This window comes from Dromiciops gliroides, chromosome 1, assembly GCF_019393635.1.
Source record: "Dromiciops gliroides isolate mDroGli1 chromosome 1, mDroGli1.pri, whole genome shotgun sequence".
Taxonomy (NCBI): Eukaryota; Metazoa; Chordata; class Mammalia; order Microbiotheria; family Microbiotheriidae; genus Dromiciops; species Dromiciops gliroides.
In genome coordinates, this window is record NC_057861.1 from 48706630 (window position 1) to 48729636 (window position 23007).

The 23007-nt window shown below is 43.6% G+C and overlaps 1 protein-coding gene across 3 annotated transcripts in view; it reads right to left on the reverse strand.

The window, feature by feature from the left end:
• Positions 1-16092: 16092 nt before the first annotated feature.
• BSG (basigin (Ok blood group)) overlaps positions 16093-23007 on the reverse strand; it is a 30642-nt gene continuing 23727 nt past the window's right edge. For 2 of the 3 annotated variants that reach the window (XM_043985118.1, XM_043985135.1), the window contains 4 exons: positions 22293-22307; positions 21066-21090; positions 19273-19342; positions 16093-17446 (listed from right to left, as the gene is read on the reverse strand). In XM_043985118.1, coding sequence (XP_043841053.1) covers positions 19279-19342; positions 21066-21090; positions 22293-22307 — 104 coding nt within the window. In that variant the 3' untranslated portion in view covers positions 16093-17446; positions 19273-19278. The remainder of the gene's footprint in view (positions 17447-19272; positions 19343-21065; positions 21091-22292; positions 22308-23007) is intronic. The other variant, XM_043985127.1, reaches the window with a different exon arrangement.

Genomic DNA, 23007 nt, shown 5'->3' on the forward strand with positions numbered 1-23007 from the left:
ACATAAACAACTATGTACAAACAAGACATAGAAAGACGGTTGTTCAGTCATTTCCAACTCTTTGTGATCCCCTCTGGGGTGTTTTCTTGGCAAAGGTACTGGACTGGTTTGCCATTTTCTTCTCCAGCTCATTTTACAGATGAGGAAACTGAGGCAAATGGGGTGAAGTGATATGCTATGGGTCACACAGCTAGTGAGTATCTGAGGCCAGATTTGAACTCAGGAAGATGACTCCAGGCCTGGCACTCTATCTACTGGGTCCCATAGCTACCCATAGAAAGAATAAGTTGGGGATAATTTTTTTTTTTGGTGGGGTAATGAGGGTTAAGTGACTTGCCCAGGGTCACACAGCTAGTAAGTGTTAAGTGTCTGAGTCCAGATTTGAACTCAGGTCCTCCTGAATCCAGGGCCGGTGCTCTATCCACTGCACCACCTAGCTGCCCTCCAGGTTGGGGACCTTTGAGCTTTCAGTGCTCTCCTGGGCTGAGCCCTGCAAGCTCCTGACCTGGGTTGGGGACAAAGTCTACTTAGTTGACTGCTGCTGGCCTCTGCCACAATTGGTCAGTTGGAAAGCTCTGCTGGTTTACAATGACAGAACCTGCCCTGGTTATTCTTCTGAAGGCTTCAGACTTAGCTACATACAAGTTGGAACTGAGACCCTGCCCTGTTCTTGGGGTCCAACCTACACAATCGCTGCTTTCTTCTAAATTTGTTCCTACCTCAGTCCATAACCTAGAACCCATGGCCTTTCCTCACCCTGGAACACCACCCCTAGCACAGGTCTTCTCCTCAGTCATCCCTGCATATGAACTTGGACCTAGAACTGGGGAGTGAGTGACAGAGGTGCCAGGGACCACCTGTTTCTGCACCCTACACAAATCTAGGCTCCTCTATGTTGGTTCTGGGGGGTCTCTTCTTCCACTCAGATAATTTCTTCCCCATGTCTGAATGATCTACAAAGCTTGATGCTGGCCAGACTCCTTCCTTAGTGGGTGCAGACCTCTCTGTCTCCCTATGCTAACATGGGCTAGAAAAATGATTCACTGTGGGAACCCCCACCCCTGCCTTGGATTTCCCAATCAGGATTTGCTCAGGTGTGTACCTGAGATCTGTTTCGAGAAGTTTGGAGAAATGAGGGACCCTTTTCTTCCTGCTGTTCTGTCACCTTGGCTTGAACTGGAAAAGTAGGAGGCCAGGTTGTAAAAAAAAGGCTTTAAAACCAGGAGGTTTTAATATTTGGTCATGGAGGTAATAGGAAGCTACCTGAATTAGGGAGTGACCTGGTCAGACCTGTGCTTTAGGAAGACCACTTTGATAGCTGAGTGAAGGGTGGACCAGAGTGGGGAGAGAACTGAGGCAGGGAGACCGCCCAAAAGACTATAGGTGTGAGGTGATGTGGGCCCACACTGGAGTAGCTACATGTCAGAGAAGAGAAGGGGACATAGGGGAGAGGGGTGATGGAGGCAAAATCTCCAGGATTTAGATAGGATTGGGTGAAGAATTATGGATTACACCTAGGTTGTGAACCTAACTGCTAGACAGGGCAGTTGGTGCCCTGGAAAGTAATAGGTAGGTTGGAAGCATTGGGAATGGGGTGGGAAGACAAGTTACTTTGGATACGCCTGAGACATCCATTTCAAGATGTTTAATAGGTAGTTGGAGATACAAGACTGGAGATAAGAAAAGCTGTTTGTTGTTGTATAGCTTTTTTTTGTTCTATAGAAATGTGTGTATACATATATATGTTCACACACATATATACATATATACACATCTATGTGTATATATATATATATATATTTTTATATATATATATATTTAAACAGTGACCTTACTTTGTTTAAAAGAAAAAAGGCAAAAAACCCCACCCCAATACCCCAGAAGACCTCAATCCTCTATCTTTTTTTTTTTTTTTTAGTGAGGCAACTGGGGTTAAGTGACTTGCCCAGGGTCACACAGCTAGAAAGTGTTAAGTGTCTGAGGGCAGATTTGAACTCAGGTACTCCTGACTCCAGAGCCGGTGCTCTATCCACTGCGCCACCTAGCTGCCCCTTGCAATCCTCTATCTTGAAAAGTCTAAGTAAAATACAATTAAAAACTCTGTATGTTTTGGTTAATTTTTTTTTTTTTTTTGGTGAGGCAATTGCGGTAAAGTGACTTGCCCAGGGTCACACAGCTAGTAAGTGTTAAGTGTCTGAGGCCGGATTTGAACTCAGGTCCTCCTGAACCCAAGGGCCGGTGCTCTATCCACTGTGCCATCTAGCTGCCCTAAGTGATTTTTTTTTTTTTAGTGAGGCAATTGGGGTTAAGTGACTTGCCCAGGGTCACACAGCTAGTAAGTGTTAAGTGTCTGAGGCCAGATTTGAACTCAGGTACTCCTGACTCCAGAGCCAGTGCTCTATCCACTGCGCCACCTAGCTGCCCCTTACAATCCTCTATCTTGAAAAGTCTAAGTAAAATACAATTAAAAACTCTGTATGTTTTGGTTAAATTTTTTTTTTTTGGGTGAGGCAATTGCGGTTAAGTGACTTGCCCAGGGTCACACAGCTAGTAAGTGTTAAGTGTCTGAGTCCGGATTTGAACTCAGGTCCTCCTGAATCCAGGGCCGGTGCATTATCCATTGGGCCACCTAGCTGCCCCGGTTAAAATACTTTAATTAGGGCAGCTAGGTGGCGCAGTGGATAGAGCACCGGCCCTGGATTCAGGAGGACCTGAGTTCAAATTCGGACTCAGACTCTTAACATTTACTAGCTGTGTGACCCTGGGCAAGTCACTTAACCGCAATTGCCTCACCAAAAAAAATAAAATAAAATAAAATATTTTCATTATATGATTAAAGCTGGAAAAAAAAAAGGTTGTTCAGTCAGACTCTTCATGACCCCATGGACCACAGTCTGCTAATACCATGTCCATGGGGTTTTCTTGGCAAAGATACTGGCTGATTTGCCATTTCCTTCTCTGGTGGATTAAGGCAAACAGAGGTTAAGTGACTTGTCCAGGGTCACACAGGTAGTGAGTGTCTGAGATTGGATTAAACTCCAGTTTTCCTGATTCAAGGCCCAGGTCTCTGTCCACCTAGCTGCCTCCAAGGAAAAAGTTTAGAGTTAGGCAAAGAGAATGATCTGCAAAGAGATAATAATTGAATCAATGGGAGCTGATGAGATCACCAAGTGAAATAGGATAGAGGGGAAAAAAGAGGGCCCCGGGAAATCTTGGGGGATACCCGTGGTTAGTGGGTACAATCTGTGTGTAGGTTTTTGTTTCTTTTTTGGTGAGGCAATTGGGGTTAAGTGACTTGCCCAGGGTCACACAGCTAGTAAGTGTCAAGTGTCTGAGGCTGGATTTGAACTCAGGTTCTCCTGAATCTAGGACCAGTGCTTTATCCACTGCGCCACCTAGCTGCCCCGTGGGTACAATCTGGATGAAGATCCGACGAGGGCTTTTCATTCATCTTAGCGCCCCCCTCCTCTCTAGCTCCCTTTCCTGTCTTCCTGGTTTTCCCTCCTCCCCTCCTACTCCGTTGGTCCTGGCAGATACTGCTCTCCATTAGTGGTCCCATATACTGTCCCGGTGAGTGGCAGCTCTGCAGGCACTGTGGGCAGTTCCCATTTCCTGCTGTTCGGCTCTTGTTCTGCTTTGTTGTTCTGTGAGGGTCAGCTCTTCTTCAGTGACTGATTCTACTCATCTTGGATTTTGCTTGCTCAATGCTTTCTGCAGTTTGTCTCTCTTCCAGCAGATGGCACTCATCCCCTTTCCCAGGGAACCAGTGCTCTAACCTGGACAGGACCAGGGAACAAATCTCTGAGTGTTTTTGACAATTAACCACCCCTCCCCCCACTAATTCTACTTTCTTAGGCTTTATTTTGCCCACAATCCTCCAAAACCCATAACTCTTATTAGCTCTTTTGGAGTGGTGGAGGAGGGGCTATGGGAACTGCTCTTCTTGTCCTGCTCAAGTGAGTTTATGATTCTAACATGATGCAGACTCATGGGGAATCAATCAGTATATGTATCCCCTCTCCCTCAGTTTTCACAAATCACATTAGCGCCCCTTGTTAGGTCTTGAATTTGGAGAAACACTCCCTCTCTCTTCCCCCTTTCCTTCCACCTGAATCTTTGCCCGGAGTAGTTGCACTAGGATATTACAATTACCAAGTCTGCTTCTAGAAAAATAATAAAAATAACTTCAACTATATTTATAGAACATTGTAACATTTACAAAGTGCTTTACAAATATTACTTCATTTTATTCTCACAACCCTGAGGGGTAGATGCTATTATCCCCATTTTACAAGTGAGGAAAATGTGACAAACAGAAGTTAAGTGACTTGCCCAAGATCACACAGCTAATCATCTAAGGCTGGGTGTGAGCTCAGGTCTCCCTGACTCAAGGTCTAGTATTCTTAGAAGGGAGGGGACAAGTGACCCAGTGTCATTTGGACAGAGCAGGATCAATGGTCCCTGCTAATGCAATGGTCACTTTATTTTTTTAAATTTTAAAAATTTAAAAATTTGAATTTAAATTTTTTTAGTGAGGCAATTGGGGTTAAGTGACTTGCCCAGGGTCACACAGCTAGTAAGTGTTAAGTGTCTGAGGCCAGATTTGAACTCAGGTACTCCTGACTCCAGGGCCAGTGCTCTAACCACTGTGCCACCTAGCTGCCCCAGATTTTTTTTTTGCAATGGTCACTTTAAAAAATATGCTATCTCATTGTACACAGTAAAGGCAACTTTGTATGATGATCAACTGTGATAGACTTAGCTATTCTTGTTTTGTTGGTGAGGCAATTGAGGTTGACTTACCCAGGGTCACACAGGTAGTAAGTGTCAAATGTCTGAGGCTGGATTTAAATTCAGGTCCTCCTGACTCCAGGGCCAGTGCTCTATCCACTGCATCACCTACCTGCCCCTAGACTTAGCTCTTCTCAGCAGTGCAATGATCCAAGACAATTCCAAACAACTCATGATGGAAAATGTTCTCCACATCCAGAAAAAAGAATTGTAGATTCTGAATGCAGATTGAACCATACTGTTTCTACTTTTTTGTTTTTTTTCTTTTTTGAGGTTTTCCCCTTTTGTTCTGATTCTTCTTTCACAACATGACTAATGCAGAAATATGTTTAATGTGGTTGTCCATATATAACCTATATCAGATTGCTTTCTGTCTTGGGGACGGGGGAGGGAAGGGAGGGAGGGAGAAAGATTTTGAACTAAAAATCTTATGAAAACCAACGTTGAAAACTATCTTTACATGTAACTGGAAAATAAAATACTTTTATGATTATTAAAAAAAAAGATATAGTATCTCACTGACATAGCTACTCCCTCCAACAGTCCAGATCCCAATTTATGCATCCATGCCTTCTCATTCTATGAAATTCTGGTCCATGTTCTCTTATAAATTCTCCATTCTTGATGGCTCTGGTCCCCTTTTATTGGTCATTGAATATTTTGAGGGCATCAGTGAATCCCCGGGCTGTTTGCCTGTTATTTCTGACTCTGGGAACCTGACTGGTCCATTTCCTGAATGGTGTCTCATTTTCCACTTGGGTGCAAAAGATCATTGGGGATGTTGGGATTTGTGCTCACTGGCCTTCTCTTCATTGCCCTGTATTGCCCTACAAATTTGACTTTTCAGAAAACATGGTGTTCCACCAACCACAACCATGTAACATTACTAAAATTCTTAGGTTGGAACTTCTTTGAGGATACACCCTTTATCAACCAGCAACTATTCTGCAGGCTATATTTTTAGAGTTAATAGAAGAATATTGGTGATTTTGTTTTTGTTTTAAAGATGTGGGCTTTTGAGGGCAGCTAGGTGGCGCAGTGGATAAAGCACCAGCCCTGGATTCAGGAGTACCTGAGTTCAAATCCAGCCTCAGACACTTGACACTTACTAGTTGTGTGACCCTGGGCAAGTCACTTAACCCTCATTGCCCCGCAAAAAAGAAAAAAAAAAAAGATGTGGGCTTTTTCGTTTGTTCCAGGGAGCAACTTGAGACTGTTGAAAGTGCTCTACAACTTCCCAAATGAAACCAGTTGTCTTTCCTCCCCTTCAATTCTGAACCCAGCTCGCCACCTTCTGCAAATGCCTATCCAAGATACATTGTTGTTGTTCAGTCATTTGTGTCTGACTCCCCATTTGGAGTTTTCTTGGCAAAGATACTAGAATGGTTTGCCATTTCCTTCTCCAGCTCATTTTGCAGAGGGGGAAAAAGACAAACAGAGTTAAGTGACTTGCCCAGGGTCACACAGCTAGTAAATGTCTGAGGTCAAATTTGAACTTAGGTCTTCCTGACTTAGTACTGCACTATATCCATATGCACTCACGGACTAAATGAATGAGCTGCTCATCTAACTTTTTGTCATAATATGGACATTTTTCATCTATCTGGCCTTTTCCCCTGTGAAAGACGAGGCTAGTCTCTTTGAAATGGTCATGAATCTCACTGGGAAAGTCTCTGTTAGGACCATTGGGCTTGATGTAGGCAGAACCATGCCACCCACAAACAGTAGCATCTGAAGGAACTCACCATTAATAAGGAGTCCCTCTTTCATTCTGCACAGGGCATTCTCCAGGCAGTGACCATGCCTGGCCAACAAGATATGTCATTTTGTGTTTTCGTTGCTATTGCTAATTAGAGGATCACTGAACTAAGTTATCTTTAAGGTTTCATTTTTTTTTTATGTATGAGGTATTTTATTTTTTCCATTACATGTAAAGATAGTTCTCAACTTTTGTTTATACATGCTTTACAATTTCAGATTTTTCTCCCTCCCACCCCTCCCTCCCCCCTCCCCTAGACAGCAGGTAATCTGATATAGGTTATATCTATATATCTCTATACATATACATATAGATAGATATATATACACACACACATATATATACACATAATAACATTAATCCTATTTCTGCATTAATCCTGTTACAAGAGAAAGAATCAGAGCAGTGATGCAAAACCTCAAAATAGAAAGAAAAAAAAAAACAACAGCACCCAAAACAAAATAATATGGTTCAATCAGCATCTATACTCCACAGTTCTTTCTTTCTTTTTTTTTCTTGGATTTGGAGATCCTCTTTAAGGTTTCATTTTTAAGGGATGCTAGCTACATTTTGTAAGGGCAGAGCACGATAGGCCAAATCTTTCTCTACTGAGTTGTTTGGCTTTTTGTCCCCCCCCTTTTAAGAAATAATTAACAGGGGCAGCGAGGTGGCACAGTGGATAGAGCACTGGCCCTGGATTCAGGAGGACCTGAGTTCAAATCCAGCCTTAGACACTTAACACTAGCTGTGTGACCCTGGGAAAGTCATTTAAGCCCAACTGCCTCACCAAAAAAAAAAATATTAACAAACAATGGACAACACAGGATTAATATTCTCTTTACCCTTAAGTCAATTATAGGGGTAGTCTGCTGTAGAAAGTCATATTTTCATCAATACCTTTGATTCTTGGGTAGATATTTCATAAATAGCTTATAGAAATGGTAAAATATAAGGCTGCTTGATGGGATGGTGGATAGATCACTGGACCTAGAATTAGGAAGACCGAAATTCAAATTCTGCCTCACACACTTCCAAGTTGTGTGACCCTGAATGTCTCAGTTTCCTCAACTGTAAAATGGAGATAATAGCACCTACTTCCCAGGGTTGTTGTAAAGACTGAAAGATAATATTGCAAAGTGCTTTACAAACCTTAAAGCACTATATAAATGCAAACTATTATTATTATTAAAACATGAGTAGTTGGGGCAGCTAGATGGCACAGTGGTTAAAGCGCTGGCCCTGGATTCAGGAGGACCTGAGTTCAAATCTGGCCTCAGACACGTGACACTTACTAGCTGTGTGACCCTGGGCAAGTCACTTACCCCCCATTGCCCTGCCAAAAAACCCCCAAAAAACAAACCAAAACAAACAAAAAAAACCCATAATTAAAACATGAGTAGTTAATGTCTCTTCAATCTGCTGTTTTTTGTTTTTTTTTTTAATTAATAAAGTATTTTATTTTTTTCCCTTTACATGTAAAGATAGTTCTCAACTTTTGTTTATACAGGCTTTCCAATTTCAGATTTTTCTCCCTCCTTTATATATATATATATATATATATATATATATATATATATATATATATATATATATATATATATATATATATACACACACACACACACACACACACATAATAACATTAATCCTATTTCTGCATTAGTCATGTTATAAGAGAAAAATCAGAGCAATGATGAAAAACCTCAAAATAGAAAAAAAAAACAACAGCACCAAAAACAAAAGAAATAGTATGGTTCATTCAGCCTCTATACTCCACAGTTCTTTTTTTTTTTTCTTGGATTTGGAGATCCTCTTCTATCATGAGTTCCCTGGAACTCTTCTGTACCATTGCATTGGTGAGAAGAATATAGTCCATCACAGTAGGTCAACACTCAATGTTGATGATACTGTGTACAATGTTCTTCTGGTTCTGCTCATCTCACTCATCATCAGCTCACGCAAGACCCTCCAGGTTTCTCTGAACTCCTCCTGCTCATCATTTCTTACAGCACAATAGTATTCCATTGTATTCATATACCACAACTTGTTTGGCCATTCCCCAACTGATGGGCACCCCCTCAACTTCCAATTCCTTGCTACCAAGTAAAGAGCAGCTATAAATATTTTTGTACATGTGGGTCCCTTTCCCCTTTCCATGATTTCTTTGGGAAAAAGACCTAAAAGTGGAATTGCTGGGTCAAAGGGTATGGACAGCTTTATCGCCCTTTGGGCATAATTCCAAATTGCTCTCCAGAATGGTTGGATCAGCTCACAGCTCCACCAACAATGCATTAGTGTTCCAATTTTCCCACAGCTTCTCCAACATTTATTATTTTCCTTTTTTGTCATTTTAGCCAATCTGATAGGTGTCAGGTGATACCTCAGAGTTGTTTTAATTTGCATCTCTCTAATCATTAGAGATTTAGAGCATTTTTTCATATGGGAATAGATAGCTTTGGTTTCTTCATCAGAAAACTGCCTGTTCATATCCTTTGACCATTTCTCAATTGGGGAATGACTTGGATTCTTATAAATTTGATTTAGTTCCCTTTATCAGAAGTACTGGCCACAAAAATTGTTTCCCAGCTTTCTGCCTCCCTTCTAATTTTGGATGCATTGCTTCTGTTTGTACAAAAATTTTTTAATTTAATGTAGTCAAAATCATCCATTTTACATTTTATAATATACTCTATCTCTTGTTTGATCAAAAACTGTTTTCCTTTCCAAAGATCTGATAGGTACACTATTCCTTTCTCTCCTAATTTACCTATGGTATCACCTCATGTCTAAATCGTGTATCCATTTTGACCTTATTTTAGTATAAGGTGTAAGATGTCTTCAATCTGCTTTTTAAGGTAATGATATTAATTTGGCTGGTTTTTTCCAAAGTTATTTTCTTTTTAAATTTTTGCTACATAGGGTGGCTTGCTGGGGTTAGGGAAGAAAGGAGAAAAACTTTCAGAAATGACAATGTAAAAGCTAGAATCAAGAAAGATAAATAAGGAATGCCTCATTTTGCAACATTCTGCATTCTTTGGAGAGGCCAAGGGCACGTTTCACCATCATTTCTCTAAAATCACAATTTGTCCCTGCTTTTTTCAGAATTCTGAAATCTTCCGGGGTTGTTTTCCTTTAAATTACTGTGGCTGAGGGGCAGCTAGGTGGCACAGTGGATAGAGCACTGGCCCCAGAGTCAGGAGGACCTGAGTTCAAATCCAGCGTCAGACACTTAACCCCAATTGCCTCACAAAAAAGGAAGGAAAAAAAGATCTGACACATGAAATTCTGCTTTCATTCTTTGAAAGGCAGAGAGGATGCTTTCTAATCACATGGCACTTCCTGGGCAAAGGTGCCAAGGCCAGAGTCTGAATGCTGAATCCAGAGAACAGCAACTCAACCTCTCAGGCTGAATAAATACAGAGATGCATAAGAAAACCGAGAAGGTGAGTTGGTGTAGGAAATGAGGAATGTGAAGAATACAAAGTAACTCAAGAGAACTTGGATGAACTGATACAGTGCAACGTATAACCAGGAGGAGGATTTGCAAGATGGCAGCCACAGTAATTTTTTTTTTTTTGGTGAGACAATTGGGGTTAAGTGACTTGCCCAGGGTCACACAGCTAGTAAGTGTTAAGTGTCTGAGGCCGGATTTGAACTCAGGTCCTCCTGAATCCAGGGCCGGTGCTCTATCCACTGCGCCACCTAGCTGCCCATCTGTGTCAGATCTTAAGAGGAAGCCTTCCTGCTAAAGGAAAGCCTCCCTAACTCTCATCTATAGAGTCACTGTTGACATATTTTATCTCTTTAGTAGACCATAAACTCCTTAAGATGGGGCATGTGTATAATCTTATATCCTTAGCACAGTAACTTTGCACATAATACAAGCTTTTACAAAAAATGCTCCTTGGATTGGGTTCCTATTGCCCGTTCTGCAGTCTCTTTCAGTCTTGATATTCCAAGATACTATGACTTCTGATCCCCGGGAATGGCAGAACTAGAGGTGGGCACTGGTCATAGAAGCATCCAACAAGCATTATCGGGCAGCTAACATGAGCTAGGTATGCTGCTAAGTTCTAGGAATACAAAGAAAGGCAAAAACCAACCCCCCCCCCCAAAAGTGGCTACCCTCAAGGAGCTCACTTCTAGTGAGGGAGACATGTAAATAATTAGATACAAACAAGCCATAAACAGTGTAAGTGACCTTGGCGAGGAGGGCATGGAGAACATTATGCATGCTGTGTTTGAGGAACAGCAAGGTGGTCAGACATGGCTGGATAGCAGAGGGTGAGGTGAGAAATAAGACTGGAAAGGTAGGAAGTTGCCAGGTTGTAAAGAGTTTTAAATGCTAGACTTTTATATCTGATCCTGGATGTGATGGAGATTTATCAAGTAGGGAGGAGCAGATAGAGGCAGACCTTCGAGTGAGGAACATCACTGTGGCAGCTGGTAGAAATGAAGAAAGGCAAAATGATCAGATTGAGTCCGCATCTTTTTTTATTGATCCTATTTGCAGCTAAACTGATTTTGTCCTGTAACCATTTAAGTCATGGCTCTTTGTCTCAGAGTTTATAGAAATCCAGTTCTCCTGCTAATCACTGCTCTATTCTTGCCTGGAGATCTGCTGTCCTTCGGGCATATGGAGGGACATCAGGGATTCTGGTGTGGCATCTTTACACCACTGAGCTATCCTTCAAAAATGTCTAGCTTGCTATCCAAAAAAAGTCTGGTTCACTAGCTCTTACCTTCTTAGTCACAGGAGGGAAGGAGGGGCTTGTTGCTGCCCCCCCCTTCTCAATTTCCTACCAATCATATTGTTCCCCATGCCTCAGCTCTGTAACCAGTTATATAAGTTTCACCATTCATGATGTCAAGCCCTGGTAACCAATCATAACTTGTTCCCCATCTACAAAGTCCTGTTCTTTCTTCTGTACTCCCCCAAAACTATAAAAGGGAGCTGTCCCTTTCATTTGGGGTCTTAGCTTTTGCTGAGGAAGTTGAAATCCTATTTATCGGCAAATTCATGCTTTACTAATAAATTGATTGTACCTGGAACTTTGTGCCTCGGTTTACCTTAATGTTAACTGTTACAAAGGAGAGCAGTCAGAAGGCTACTACCGTCATTCTGATGACGGCCTAATGGTAGAACTGACAAAATTTGGCAATTGATTGGATATGTGGGGTGAGAAAGGGAGTCAAGGATGATACTAAGGACGTAAAACCATGTAACAAAGGATGCGGGTATCCTTGATAGTCACACAGAAGGTCAGGAAAGAGGAGGATGGGGGTGAAGTGGAACAAGCAGATAACGACTTGTTTTTGTGCCTGCTGAGTTTGAGATGCTTATGAAACATCCAGTTTGAAATGTCCAGTGGACAATCTGGCAATGAGCTCAGGAGAGAAACTAGGGCAGGATATATGGATCTAGAAGTCATTTACACGGGGATGATAATTGAGTCCACAGGAGCTGGTGAAATCACTAAGTGAGAAGACAGAGAAAGAGAATTGGCCCCAGACAAGGTCGGGGTGGGGGGTGGGGGGCGGCGCACAACCAGTTAGTGAATGTGACATCGATGGAGATGTTACAGAAGAGCCAACAGACAGGTAGGGAGAGATTCAGGATGTCAAGCATGAGGACTAAGAAAAACGTCATTAGATTTGGCACCCAAGGGCTCCAAGAGTCTCAGAGCTGAGAGGGGGATCTTAGAAGACTGTCTAGTTTCCCTCATCCCAAAGGAAGATTCTGGTTTAGATCAGGTGGAAAGAGGGAAACAGGATTTATTGAGCACCTACTATGTGCCAGGCATTATGCTAAGCACTGGGAATACAAAGAAAAGTAAGAGACAAGGCCCTGCTCTCAAGGGGCTTACAATCTAATGGGGGTGGGGGAGACCACCCAGAGACAATTTGGCATAAACCAGCTCCATATTGGATAAATTGGAAATAATCGATAGGGAGAAAACTCTAGAAGAGGAATCTGGAAAGGCTCCCTGTAGGTGGTATTTTAGCTGGGACATGAAGGAAGCAGGAAGCAGAGATGAGGGAGACCATCCCACATGTGAGAGACAGTGAAAATGCCCAGAGCTGGAGAATAGTCTTGTTCCAGGAACAGAAAGGAGGCCGAGGAAACATTGTTCCTGTTGAGCCTGAGGGGAATTTAGTGTGAATGAACCATCCCCCCCCACCCCTTGCTTCTAATGTCACCGATTTTAAAATTAAACAAAACTGTGATTTCCAGTGGGCCCCATGCTGTCATTTTTTTCATCCCCATGGAGGGGGTGGGGAGGCAGGTGCTATTATCTTCATTTTACAAATGAGAAAACGGAGGCAGACGGAGGTTGTGACTTGCCCAGGACCCCAGAGGAAGTCTTCCAGGCAAGCTTTAAACTGACATCTTCCCGACTGCAGAAAAGGTGGATGGACCAGCTGACCTCCATCACATGTTCAGTGGGAACCTGAACCAGCCCCGACCGGACCGGGGTCTCAGTTCTATAGCCACAGCTTAGCTGGAAACTTTTTTTTATAGATGTAGTACTGGTAATAAGCCTGATCAGGTTAGATGTTCCAACCCAACTGTGCTACACGGAAAACAAATTCAACATACGTACTCCTCATAGCCATCTCTTAAAAACCAGAGATTCCTCCAAAAGTTGGCTCAGGATGTACCCGAGGCCTTCCCAGATCCCTCCAGCTGCTAGTAATGCACTCCCCCTTGCTTTACATATTAGGCACGATGCCAACCTCTGGCTTTGTTGTCTTCTGTATCCCCAGATATGAGGGAGGTGCCTGGCACACAGATGGCACGTAATACATGGTTTTTGGTTGAGCTCTTGCCTGGCAGTTGGGTATTCTAAACTCTAGTCCCAGGTAAGCTGCTGATTCATGATGACCCAGTTACTCTTCTCTGGGTCTGTTTCCCCACTTGCTAATGTAGGAGAGGAGAGACTAGCGTTGTCTCCGGCCCCTCCCAGCATCGGCCATTCACACCTCTAGGGTGAGCCAAGGTGAGCCCAGGAGCACAGCCTTGGCCGTTGCCTTCCACCAAGCAAGGCTGGGCTGACTGAAGGAATTCATGACTTGCATGTCCTTTGTGGGGTCCTCTTCACAAACTGAGGTAGCCAGGCCTGGGAGAGCCTGGCTCTCACTAACCCTCCTCACCTCTACTCCCTGAAGAGGAACGAGGTTTCGCTGTCAGAGAGGAGGCTGTTTTCTGGTGCTAACCCCACGCTGCTTTTCTGTGAACAAACAACGGGCCCTCAGCCTGTGGGAGGAATGTTTTGAAAACAGCAGGACTGCTGGGGAGGAGAGCTGTTCCCCACCCTGGGAGCCCCACAGGAAACCCTGCTCCATGTGTTCACGCACAGGCCTTTCCCAGCTCTGGTTGCTTGGAGGGAGCCCGAGGTCTTTATCTCATTAGAGCCTAACAGCCACCTTGCTAAGCAACTCCATTTAATTAATGAGGACATTCCTGTTCAGTTACCCCAGGTAAGATTCACTCAGCCAGGAGCAGGTAGCAGGACTCAAATCCAGGTGGTCTTCCTCACAACACACGACAGTCCAGTACACCAGGTCACCCACTTGTCAGGACTGTGGGCCAGGGAGGGCCCAGGCAGATTCAAACTAGCCCACAAGGCTTTGTGTGTCTTTGTCAGGGATGCCTCACTCCTGAACTGTCAGTGCTTCAGAGACTGGGTGGGGATTTATCAAAAACACTTAACACTTCAGAGAATTATAGGGGGGAAAAATCAAACATTAAGAGCTCAGAACTGTCACATTACAGAACCCAGCCACCTCCACCTGAGACCTCAGAAAGGTAACAGCTACCTGAGCCCCTGCTTATGTGGCACCTCCAAGTGCATTCATAGGACATTTAGAGATGATGAACAACTAGGAGGAGCTCATTTGAAAGATGGGAACTTGGGTCTGCAGAAGGGTTCGACTTTAGGTCACGTAACTAATTAAAGGCAGAGTCCAGTTCTTATTCCATTCTGACATAATACACATCTCTCAGGCCTCATCTAAGCCTATTCCCATTCCAAGCTCCAAGCAATGCCCAAATTGAACATTTTCAGACATCGCAGATTCCCCCACTGATATGTTTAAGACTTCACAAACAGCAAAAGAATTTTTTTTTTAAACAGGGCTGCCTCATCCTGATAGGTGGTTGGTTATGGGAAGAAGCATCTGGGGTCAAGCATCTTCAAACATTAATGGAGAAGATAAGATTATTGATTGTCCTTTGTTCTTGAAGATGACCATGACATCAAGGTGATGTTATGACTTGCGCCGAACTGGATTTAAGTAAGGGAGGGCTATGCAAGGTCACCAACCTCACTCTCTCCTCCAGAGCCAACTGGGTCCAGTGGTAAGATATACATCAGGACAACTGGAGATGGCCCCAGATGTTTAAGGCAATTGGGGTTAGGTGACTTGCCCAGGGTCACACAGTGTCTGAGATATTTGAACTCAAGTCCTCTATCCACTGTGCCACCTAGTTGCCCATGAATGAAGAGATGAGGAAATAGAAGTGTTTTTTTTTTAATTAGAAATTAAGGCCCTCACTCTCTTTGTCAGTGGACTTTAAACATTACTGGGTGGTCTTTCTTCTTGTGATTAATTTTTGAGGCAGACCTAAAGAATCTTTCCTCACAGTTCTTCACAAATGGCGCTGTAGAGCTCTGAGGAATGTGAAAAAGAGAAAGCCAAGGGCACAATGACTGGATCCAGGAATCCTTGAGTGGGAAGAATCACAAAGGACCTGGTGCCAACTTGCAGAGCAGATTCCCCTGTATGAATACCTGCTAAGGGCACTGTTTGAACACTTCCAGTAGCTCCAAGGATTAGAAAACCCTTCTTTATACTGAGCTGGCTTCCTGCCAATTCCCATTAGTCCTGGCTCTGTTCATGGAACTACATAGAATACATCTAATTCTGCCTTTCCTGCAATTGTCCTTCAGATGTTTGCAAAGACAAGGCACATGCTGCTCACCAGGCCTAACAGGATTCCTCCAAATGAAGAAATCTCCTTGTGGTGGATTCAGCTGAGCCCATTGTGGTCATCCTCAGTGTCTTTCAGCTTGTGCATCTTCCTCCTAAAAGATGGGAAGGGTCTTCTAAACACTCTGACCAGTGCAGACAGCAGGGGACCGGTCACAACCTCCTAGCAGCAACGCCCTAAGCTGTGCACTGTGGTTCCCCAATAGTCTATTTCCGGCCTCTGCGTATCTTCTGCACACTGGGATGCACACTCATCCTCTGCCTTGTAGTAGCCTTACTACCTCAGCAGCTGATCTCAGGTGTCGCCTTCCATGGGAACCCTTTGATTCTCCTGGCTTAGTGCCCTCCCCTTCAAGCTACCTTGTTTTTACTGCTGTGTAAATGTTCAATCTTCCCAGGAGGATGCAAATTCCTGGAAAACAGGGACTGTTTCACTGTCTTTGTAGCCTCTGTGCCTAGCAGATAGCCTTACAACACAGGAAGCTCTTAAAAAATGTTCAGCAAATTAAATCAATTAGACACAATTAGGATTACACAGAACACCATGCTGGAAAATGGAAAAAGATGTCTTTATTGATGAAATGTTAACAGGCAGGGGTGTCACAAAATACTAGGGGAACACTGGCAATCAGCACAAACCACACACACACACACACACACACACACACACACACACGTACGTATTTATGCACCCACAGATTCCTAGGGCAGATGGGGGTGAGGAGCCAACATTTCAAGTGGAATTGATTTTACTGTTGCCTGTTATGTGCACATAAAGATAAAGAACTGTTGTACACATGTCTAGCCTAAGAAAATACAACAGTCCTGCCACCTACTGTGTGGTTGGCTCTGCTGTGCCAATGATATTATGATACTAAATAAGTCTGTGCAATAAATTATTACCACAATCACCCTTGCTAGATTTCAGATTCCATCTTTTACATGGTCTAGCTGGAAGGTAGCATTTTGGAAGAAAAGGCCATGAATGGCAAGCTTGGAACATCAAGATTAACATAACAACTCAAATCTCTGTTTAGCAGGTGGTGTGGGTTTCCCTGCAGGGATGTCAGATGTTACACTGTGAACCAAAGGAGCAAGGGACCTTTCAGGGTGTGGGCGCAGTGCCAGCAAGAACATTCAGGGAATATGAGAGGGGGGCCTTTGTAGCTGCTTGCCCATCACTTATTCTTAACCACTGAGGTCAGAGCATGTCACACAGAAAAGGTCATTTGAACATCTCCAAGAAAGGCAACTAATACTTGTGGCTTTAAATATGGTTTTTCTTTAAAAAGACAAGACAGCAATTGCTTCAGACAGGCAGGTCAGCAGAACCAATATTTTTTTAAAGCCACCTCATCTGATTAGTTGGGCAGAGGCAGATTATATTCTGCCCCACTGGACTCTCCCCATACAACACAATATTACATACTCTACCCTTTTAGAACACATGGCCAGCCACTATGGAATCTTCTCCCTTACTGGCAGGAGGGCCTCTAAAAAAAGAAAGGACTCTTCCTGCCAAGAGAACACTCTCCCCAATTCTGTGACTCACTGCCCAGAACGAGGGTAGAGAAATCCAGAAGAGGACAGGCACGCAGATTGTGATAGCTATTACCCCACATCCCCAGGGACTGACGCCAGAGACCAGACTGACTGGTGGCCAAGGGACAAAAATTTACACATAGCGGGGGAAAAACCCCAAAACAAAAACACTAAAAACATTAAAAAACGAAACACCACCCTCCAACAAGTTTTAAAAGTACTTGAATTTACAACTTAGTTTGCTATAATTTGGTGAAGACAACTTGGATTTTGCAAGGTACGTTAGGAATATACTCCATGCTACATTGCAAAGAAACACACACACACATCCATCCAGGCGAGGTCTTCATCAGAAGTCACCTGGGGAGAAAACAGTGAAGAGAATTTTCGGTTTCTTTCTATTTATAAAGTTCTGATTAACTGGTTAGCTTTTGGCTACTCTTACTTCACTCCCATCTTTTCACCGCTGATTATCTAAAACTGTAAGGAATAAGTGGAACAAGGGAAAAAGGAGGTGATCCAAATCCACCAACTAAAACTTCTGATGAAAATGGGCCCTGTTACTAGCTACACCACCAAGGATAAGAAAGTTGGGTTCTCTCAACTTCCAACCTTATTTTATAAAGGAGAAAACTGAGGTCCAGAAGTATAGTGACTTACTCAAGGTTACATGTCAAATGAATGGTAGAGCAAAGACTAAAACCCAGGTCTCCTGATTCCAAGAGATAGAAATTTCCCCCCCAATTATTCCTTATATTCTAGGAATACATAAATCACACCTATTGCTCATCTCAGGCCCTTCCATGGCCTTGTACAACAGAAAGAACACTGGTCAGATGGCCTGGGAACGAACCTGTCATATACAACCTATGGAGCTTTGTGAGAGTCTCTTTCTCATGGCCTGTTTCCTTAGGAGTAAAATAAGGATACTGTTAAATATCACTGAGGTATTTGTGAGGCACAAATGGGATGTAAAAAGCACTCTATTTGTGAGCAATGATTTCTATTCACAAAGAACACTCATATAAGTCTATTTCATTTTATAGAACAGCCACATGCCTATTCATGAGCAATGGACACTTTGTTATTCAGATCATATGCACTGAGTTTTTACATCAAGGCATCTTTGAGCAAAGCAAAACACAATCCCCTAATTTACCAGGAACGAAACCAAACTGACACATGAGCCAAAAGTTGAAATAAATTATACTAAGCTCTCTCCCTCTTTGTCCCTCCCTCTCCTTTCTTGTCAAGCCACAAGCCAGGACAGTATTTAGAACCAGCTTGTAAGAGGCAGTATGGTGCAGGACAGAGAACTGGCCTCGAAGCCAAAAAGACCTGGGTTCACGTCCCATTACCTCTCAGGGCTCTAGGCACAGAAGACTCAAAAGTTATAGAGGAGGTGATGACCTCCATTGGTAGAGGGAACTTCCTCATGTAGGATGAAATCAAAGGTCCAGTGCCTATCTCGATCTGCCCTAAAAGACCAGCTCAAGCGAGACCTCAAGCTCAAGCAGAACAAAATTAGACCAAAATCTCTGAACTAAATCAATACTTTTACTTCAAGCTTCTCATTTATCTACTGATGCAAAACTAAAATTTAAAATATATTGGGGATTTACAAAAAGCAGGAGACACTTGTGCCAAGCCAGACCATAATAGAAACCCATTTATATTTACTTCATTATTTCTCGTGTGTGCGCTCAGCCCACAATGTCAGGCAGGGAAGGTCTTAGGGCTTTTAAGCTCACTCCCTCTTATTACAGACAGGGAAGGCACTTCCTTGACCAAGGTCTTTAAGAGATCCTTCTAGTCCAAGCCTCAGTATACCAAACAGGTATACTGATTTGCCCCCAGGTTATCCCAAGGAAGTGGCTGAGCCAGGGTCAACTCAATGTAGCAAACAGGGTCCCTTCCACTCCACAACAGGTCTGTTTGCCCACCTATACGACGAAGGAATTTGACCAGATGTTCTCTGCGGTCCCTTTTCTGTTCCAATGCTTAAGCAATCTGGAATTGTAGATGCTGAATTGGGTTTTTAAGGACACTTTAGATATCCCATGATACAGTGATCTTGTCTTTATAAGAAGGTGGATGCCAGTGGAGATGACAAGTTGACTTGGCAGGCTTTCAAATCAACTCCCATCCCCTACTCTAAATGTATTAAGAAGGAAGAGTCTTCTCACCTTTGCTCAGTTGGCATTTCTCTGACGAACGTTTTGTCTATCTTTGTCATTTGGAGACACGCTGCTTTTCCTAGGAAGATAAAGAGAACCTCTTGGCATACTTGGAAAACAGGAAGTCTAGGCAGAGAGCCAAACATCTACTGGCCTCTATCTCTCCTCCCTTTTGTGGCTAAGCTCCTTGAAAAAGCCACCCACCCTCAGTGCCTCCGCTTCTTTCCCTTCACTCTCTTCTTAAATCTCTGTAGTCTGGTCTTCAACCACCACATTCCACCAAAACGGCTCTTTCCAAAGTTACTAATGATGCTTGAAAACCAAATCTATCGGCTTTTTTTCAGTCCTCAGCCCTCTTGACCTCTCTGCAACCTTTGACACCATCCATCACCCTCTTCTCCTTCCTGTTCTTTCCTCTCTAGGTTTTTGTGACCCTGCTCCTCCCAGTATGACCAGACCTCCTCAGCCTCCTTTGCCTGCTAACTGTGTGCTCTTCTCTTCTCCCTCTATACGCTTTCATTTGGTGATCTCATCAGCTCCCACAGATTTAACGATCACCTCAATGCAAGATGATTTTCAGATCTATTTGTCTGGCCCTAACTCACGTTCAGATGCCTACTGGACTTCTTGAACTGGCTATCTCATAGACCTATTAAATTCAACTTGTCTAAAAAGGAATTCATACCTTTCTCCCAAAGTCCTCCCCCCTCTTCCTAGCTTCCCCTTGCCTGTTAAGAGCACCACCATTTTCCTAGTCACCCAAGGCTGGTAACCTAGGTGGCCTATTTGGGTATTCTTATTCCCTCATTCCCAACTGGATGCCAAGTCCTGCTGTTTCTATCTTTGCTCCAGCATTGCTTGTTTATGCCCCCCCCCATCTGTCCTCCCACAATGCAATCACGCTAATGTGGGCACTCATCACCTCATGCCTAGATTTTGCAAACAGCCTGCAGGCTGGCCTCCCAATCTCCAATCTCATTCCCACTCCATTCCAAACCTCAGCGGCAACCCATACCCCTCTCTGCCCTTCAAAGTCCTCTGTAAGTTGGCTGCCTTCTACCACACTAGTCTCCTTATGCTTCATCCCCCACCCTGTCTCTATGATCCAGTGTCCCTGGCCTCCCTGGATGCTCCGACTACAACGTTCCAGCTCCTGGCTGTCCCCCATACCTGGAATTCTCTCCCTCCTCATCTTGGCCTCCTGGCTTCTCTCACTGCCTTCAAGTCTCAGCCAAAGTCTAGTCTCCTGTCAAAAAGCCTTCCCCTTTAAGACTACCCCAGTTTGGGGCAGCTAGGTAGCGCAGTGGATAGAGCACCAGCCCTGGAGTCAGGAGGACCTGAGTTCAAATCTGGCCTCAGACATGTAACACTTACTAGCTGTGTGACCCTGGGCAAATCACTTCAAACAAACAAAAAACGCCCCCCCCCCCAGACTACCCCAGTTTACCCTGAATATATACACTGTTTACCCTGTGTGTATATACTGTTGTACACAGTTGTCTGCATGTTGTTTCACCCATTAGGTTGTGAGCTCCCTAAGAACAGGGACTGTGCTTAGCACAGTACCTGGCATCCTAGCTGACCGACTGAAATGGGTGAATATGGAATGCATTACAAAGACGCACCAAAAGCACAAGAGTCAAGACTGAGAAGCTATCCCTGAATAAGGTGTCTCACCTCACAGATACGACCTGAAAATTCCCTGACACAAGCATCATTCATTTCTTGCACTATCCAGACAGGCCAGGCACCAAAGCCCTGAAAGGCTCCCCCACCCCTTTTGTACTACAACCAGTACTTACAGTGGTGCAGACCCGCCATCCTCATCTTCTCAAGCAGGGGTAATCACAAAGAGAGAAAAAATACAAGGGTTAGAACTAGTTTGTGGCTGTCCTATTTCCATTAATGATCAGCTCTCCCATGTACCCTCATTTTCCCGGATCCTAGTGAGTGACACAAGCTTGCCCAAGAGCACACATCTCAGAGTTATAAAAGAATCTGGGTGGAAAGGTACCTTAGAGATCACAGAGTCCAACTTGCTCGCTTTACAGATAAGGTATCTGAAGCACTTACTGCGGCTATAGAGGGAACCAGAGCGGCTCCTATTGGAGGACAGGGCTTTGTATTCCCGGTCCAGTCTTCTTTCCATAATGTGTATGTGAGCCCCAACCCCCATGATGAATTCATGGTTGAAAAAGCAGTCACAAGATCCTGCCTTAGAAGGGTATTCCTTGAGCCAGTAGCTTCTTAAAGGCTCTCAATGATGACCTCACCCTGAGAAACTGATTTTAACACCAGTACATTATGTGATCTTGGACAAATCAATCCCCAAATAAATGGTCCATTTTCCTTCACAAAAATCTAGGGTTTTTTAGGTCTAAATCCTAGAGGAAAAAATGGAGAAGTTGGACTAGAAATCCCTAAGGTCCTTCCAACTGTTTCTGAACATAACTCGTTTTAACCACACCATCTCCCTGTTCAGACAGAGGGAGGGTAAAAGGTCAGCGTCTCTATTTTAGATAAAATAGACACAAAAGGCCCCAAGGGCACAATACAAATACAGGCCCCATGATTCCATGCATTCCAACAGGACAGGATGCTCAGCACCTTCTGGAGGCCAGAGTGGACACACAAGCTGTTCAGTGATTCTTAGGTATGTGAGTCACTGAGATCTGAACCTCAACCAATGAGTAAGAAAGGGGAAGAATAAGAGTTAGAATTGTGGATATCAATCCCCTGCTCATACCCCCCCCCCAAACTGTGATGCTAGTCTTCAGTTAATACTGGGGAATTCCTGATGCTAGACACATGCAGACAGGGAAAAGTGGGAAGGACAGGTTGCTCGTGTCATTCATGCTTCAAGCAAGCATAAAGTGCATCTGGAGAGTTGCTATCTTGGCTCAGGTTTCCTGAGAGAGAAGGGAAGTCATGCAAAAAGCCAAAAGTCAAGAAGTTCATGCTTGGGACTCAAACAGCTGATGTGATTGATGGCTGAAGCTGAATGACAGCTGGAGGTGCCATTCACTTACCACGTGGGGGTTCAGCTAGCAGCAGAAGCGAGGAGGAGAAAACAAGTAAAAAATGAAGCGGTTGTCACTTAACCTGGACTTATTTGTCTCCTACTGACCTCTGACAACAAACTCCACAGGACTAAAAACAGATAACTGCTACCCACCAAGCAATTCAGGAACAAGGGAATGCCCTTAAAAAAGCAATTAGAACTTAAGTCTCATGTTCTTCTAACTAGGAATAGCCCCTTCAGAGCTATCTTTATCATTTAATGGGAAATGGTTATCTGCCAATGAAAAAGTTGGTGGAATTCTCCAAGTCCCAACATCCCTCGCCTAACAGATTTTGCTCAACTGAATGAAAAGTACTTTCATTTATTCAGCTGAAGCAAACTCCTCCACTCCACACCATCTAACACCTAGGTGGTCCAGAAGGGGAAAGTACAAGTCGTCCCTTTCCCTGCCTGTTTCCCTCTGTTCCTTCCCTTACACCAAACACGTAAGTGGGAAAGAGGCCGGATGCTCAGACCCACAAGCTTGGGCAAGGAAAGATTCGGTCATTCACATAAACAGCAGAATCTTAAAGCTAGAAGGGACCCAAAAGTAATCTAGTCCAGTTCTTACCTGATACAGACTCTCCTTTCACAACATCACAAGTAGTTACCTAATCCCTCCTTGAATTATTTCTAGTTAAAGGTAGCTCCCACTCTACCGAGCCAATCCATAACAGTGAGGT